A 4,548-nucleotide genomic window follows, 5' to 3' on the forward strand; every position below is an offset into this window, starting at 1 on the left:
GTACATTGAATCTAAATCATGCAAATGATTAATGAAATACCATTCAATTGTTTGAAAAGTATGTTAAGAAGGATAGAAGAATTAGTCAAAAAGATTTTAAGGAGTTAAATATAGGGTTTGGTTATGTTCGCCCACAATTTAACTCCTTTAATATAAAGGAGTTAAGTCTAGAAAGGCATATAAGGAGATACTCCCTCCGTTACTTTTTATAAGGTGTATTTGTTTTTTGATAAAATTCCACAATGTAAGGTGCATCTCTTCTAATTCATCAAAAATTCCGTTTTAGCCCTCTAGAAAAAGGATAGTATCTCTCCACTGATTGCATGTATCTCTCCTTCTAAAAAGAGGGAAAGTATCTCTCTCCCGATTGCGTGTATATCTTATTTTTGTAGCCTAAATGATTTACTTACCACTAATCAAAGATTTAGCCAAGGTTACTTTTTTCTAAGTTGTGTATAATTATGTGCATTGGTCACCGTGCCAAAAATTATACACCTTACATAAAGGAATGAAGGGAGTAAATTATAAGTGGTTGACTAGATATGCTCTTAGTGTTTGTTAATAAGATGGCATATTGGGTACTTTCAAAGGAACTCCGAGGGCAGAGGGGTATGGTGGGGGAAGTGGAGCACGTGAACCAACCATTTCTCTGCTCCAGTAAAATGAACTAGATACTACTCCAGCTCCAATCCACTAAGAAATCGAAGTTGAGCTGTTTGAAACAACTCTACTGGAATCATGGAGTGGTGCTGCCCGAACCTACCCTTAATCCGACCAGAGCCAACTAGGAGCATATGCTAGATGTGAAGGTCGACCGTTTTACTAGATTGGTGGATCTAGTTTGTTAAATTGACTTGAAGACTAGGGGTCCGGGGAACTAGTCCTTAAGGGCGCGTGCATGAAGACTTCTCGGCTGTAATAGACAAGGTTAGTCTGGCTACGACAAGAAGCGTGTGAGTGGCTCGTTCTGGCGGTAGTGGCCATTTGACGGTCCAAGAACCTCCCTGTAATTTTTATTATGTGTGGAATGCTTTATACTTTTGGTGAACTATTTTTAGAAAAGACTCAGAATTCAATTAACTGTGATAGACCTTCATAATGGTTTGCCCTTAATGTTCAAAGTATGGTTGGTAGAATGGTAGAAACTTATTTCTACTCGTATATTTCTAGTAGCTAGTCTAAATAGATGTTGGTTTATCAAGGTTCCATGAAAACATGATGGAGATACTGCACTAGGATCAATTTATTTCTTCTATCACCAATTCATCATGAGCTAGCACACCATAAAGACTTGGTAAAAAAGTAAAAATACAAAGACACTCATATGCTCGAGATCTATTAAGCAGTGACGGCGATCTTCATGCCTTGCTGGCAGTGACCCGGATGGCTGCAAATGAAGAACGTTTTGCCTTCGCGGGCGAGCTGGATGTGGTCATTGCCGGAGGTGTAGGTCCTCGACGGGCCCGAGACCCTGCATGAGTTGTAGTCGCCTTCTCCCACCTGCACAACGTTGTGCATACTAGGGTTGTACTTGAACACTGCGTGCATTAGTTAACACAAAAATACAGGTCAGAACAAAGTATAGACATCAAGGACAACCAATCACTTGATCTTTAGAGTTCTCACCAAGCACGTCGCCGGATTGGATGTGCTTGCCACTCTCCCATCCAGAGACGCCGAAGCTCCATCCCTTGTTGTCACCAACGGTCCACTCCTTGCCATGGACAACAGTGGTTGTGCAGCAAATGGCCAGAAGTAGCACCAAAAGGGTGGGTACGATGGTTTCCCGTGCCATCATTGGTGTTGCTCTTGACTTCTTGTCGCTACCGAAGATCACAAGAACAACAAAATTAAACAGTGGTCAGTTCGTCAAGTGATTGCTTGCGTTCAGTCTCCTTCTCGTATCATATATATAGCCGGTCAGCTAAAATCTTTGTTTTAATGTGCTAAAATAACGAGAATCTTGCTTTAAATGAGACAAATCAACAATTGTGATATGCAACATTACTTAGTATATGCTACCAAATCCTCCAAGCTATATAATCTGATATAGTATTAATGGAAATTAACAAGGATGCATTTATTTCTTTTTCATGGATTCATTAGTTGTATATTAGATATTTATATATACTAGTATTAGATGATATATTTCTAATAGGAAAATTATAAAATAAAAATATTTTTAATAAGGAGTCTGTAATCTTGACATTTCAACCATAGCTGCTAAAGCATGACCGGAGGCCATGATTTGGGATTGTCTAGTTACAAATCATCTGAAATTGATAGGAATATTTTCAATAAATGGAGTTCAAATGAATTTCACAAGTCGGAAAATTTAATGTATTGGGTCAATATAAGAATTTTAGACTAGGTTAATTTGGAATAATTTAAAATAAAAAGTGGCCACGATTGGCCAACGAGGTTGTAAACCCGACGAGATTCAGAAGGAACTAATTGGGAGGAAAATTTGTGAGGCTTACCAAGAAACTTGTCACCACTTGAGTCGACGGAGATTATGACCTCTAGGACGCCCCCCCCCCCCCCCGAAAACTCCGCAACTACTCCAGACCGACAAAATTAGCCCTAAACTAGCCATCCTGGCTTAAACTGGAATGACGTGCATGAAAGGGGTGGAGTTGTGCCCTCTCTACTTCGCTCACTAGACGAGCTAGTGGAGAACAAGGGGGCGTAACAGGGAGGCGAAGAGGGGAACAGAGTGGAGGGTACAAAGGCTGGAGAGACAGAAGAAAGTCGAAGAATGAGAGGATTGTGAAAGTTTTCTCTTTCCTATTTCGAGAGTAGCACCAGTCGGTAGAGTCTATCGCATGGCCATGTCTGTTCTTTTTGCAGTTCACCCTACTATTATCATTTTCTATGAAACATAATGTACATAATTCCGTGAAAATGTTTGTATTTGGATCTTTTTTCTAAATAAAAACCATTGATGGTGTTGGTTAACCTAATTGTCATTTTTTAATTATATGTGTGTGCACACATTGTTCTGGTAAAATGTACAAGTACGACGTACAAACGTACTAATCAAACAACAAGAAGAATTGTTTGTACACACACAAGGTCCTTGAGGGAGTCCTGGATTAGGGGGTGTTCGGGTAGCCGGACTATACCTTCAGTCGGACTCCTGGACTATGAAGATACAAGATTGAAGACTTCGTCCCGTGTCCGGATGGGACTTTCCTTGGCGTGGAAGGCAAGCTTGGCGATGCGGACATTCAAGATCTCCTACCATTGTAGCCGACTCTATGTAACCCTAACCCTATCCGGTGTCTATATAAACCAGAGGGTTGTAGTTCGTAGGCAATCAACTCCATATACAACAATCATACCATAGGCTAGCTTCTAGGGTTTAGCCTCCTTGATCTCGTGGTAGATCTACTCTTGTACTACCCATATCATCAATATTAATCAAGCAGGACGTAGGGTTTTACCTCCATCAAGAGGGCCCGAACCTGGGTAAAACATCATGTTCCCTGCCTCCTGTTACCATCCGGCCTAGACGCATAGTTCGGGACCCACTACCCGAGATCCGCCGGTTTTGACACCGACATTGGTGCTTTCATTGAGAGTTCCTCTGTGTCATCGCCTTTAGGCCCGATGGATCCTCTGATCATCAACAACGATATGGTCCAGGGTGAGACTTTTCTCCCCGGACAGATCTTCGTCTTCGGCAGCTTCGCTCTACGGGCCAACTCGCTCGGCCACCTGGAGCAGATCGAAAGCTACGCCCCTGGCCATCAAGTCAGGTTTGGAAGCTTAAACTACACGGCTGACATCCGCGGAGACTTGATCTTCGACGGGTTCGAGCCACGCCAAGCGTGCCGCACTATCTTGAGGGGCATGATCTAGCTCTGCCTCCGGATAGTGTCTTGGAGGCCGCACACGCATCGGTTTCGACCCCTAACTCGGAGCCTATTGCGCCAATCGAGGATGAGCGGTTGGACGTCACCTCGAGGGCTTCGATCTCAAAGGCGATCGAGCCGAAAGCTAGCCCCGCACTCTGCATGATCCGTGACTCCTAGGATCTGGACTCCTTTCCGAACTCCGAACCCCCCGCACCCCTGCCGATCGAATCTGATTGGGCGCCGATAATGGAGTTCACCGCCGCAGACATCTTTCAACATTCGCCTTTTGGCGACATCCTAAATTCTCTTAAGTCTCTCTCTTTATCAGGAGAGCTCTGGCCGGACTATGGTCAGCGAGGGTGGGATGCGGACAATGAGGAAATTCAAAGCCCACCCACCACCCACTTGGTAGCCACTGTCGACAATTTAAACGACGTGCTCAACTTCGACTCCGGAGACATCGACAGCATGGATGACGATGCAGGAGATACCGACGAACCAACGCCCATAGGGCATTGGACAGCCACCTCATCTCACGATGTGTACATGGTGGATACCCCTAAAGGAAGCAACAACGAGGAAAAAGGGGATGGGACGGGAGATCGACCCCCCCGAAAAGCAATCAAAGCGTTGGTGTAAACGCCGACCCAAGCCCCGCCTCGACAAAAACCCAGCCATAGAGCAGGAC

General features: G+C 44.0%; 1 protein-coding gene across 1 annotated transcript; it reads right to left on the minus strand.

Annotated features, from left to right (window-relative positions):
- Nucleotides 1–1,193: 1,193 nt before the first annotated feature.
- LOC123108157 (basic blue protein-like) lies at nucleotides 1,194–1,883 on the minus strand. The gene is made up of 2 exons (XM_044529997.1): nucleotides 1,627–1,883; nucleotides 1,194–1,538 (listed from the first exon to the last, which is right to left on the minus strand). Exons 1-2 carry the CDS (start codon nucleotides 1,796–1,798, stop codon nucleotides 1,339–1,341), a joined length of 372 nt encoding a protein of 123 aa, XP_044385932.1. The 5' UTR covers nucleotides 1,799–1,883; the 3' UTR covers nucleotides 1,194–1,338.
- Between the last annotated feature and the right edge of the window lie 2,665 nt (nucleotides 1,884–4,548).

Source organism: Triticum aestivum, chromosome 5A (assembly GCF_018294505.1).
Source record: "Triticum aestivum cultivar Chinese Spring chromosome 5A, IWGSC CS RefSeq v2.1, whole genome shotgun sequence".
Classification (NCBI taxonomy): domain Eukaryota; kingdom Viridiplantae; phylum Streptophyta; class Magnoliopsida; order Poales; family Poaceae; genus Triticum; species Triticum aestivum.

What these genes read in the sequence shown, in the direction of transcription:
- LOC123108157 (XM_044529997.1), bottom strand. Translation starts at nt 1,798, where the DNA reads ATGATGGCACGGGAAACCATCGTACCCACCCTTTTGGTGCTACTTCTG. An exon ending in CCAATCCGGCGACGTGCTTG is followed by an intron (nt 1,539 to 1,626) that starts GTGAGAACTCTA and finishes TAATGCACGCAG; the next exon opens with TGTTCAAGTACAACCCTAGT.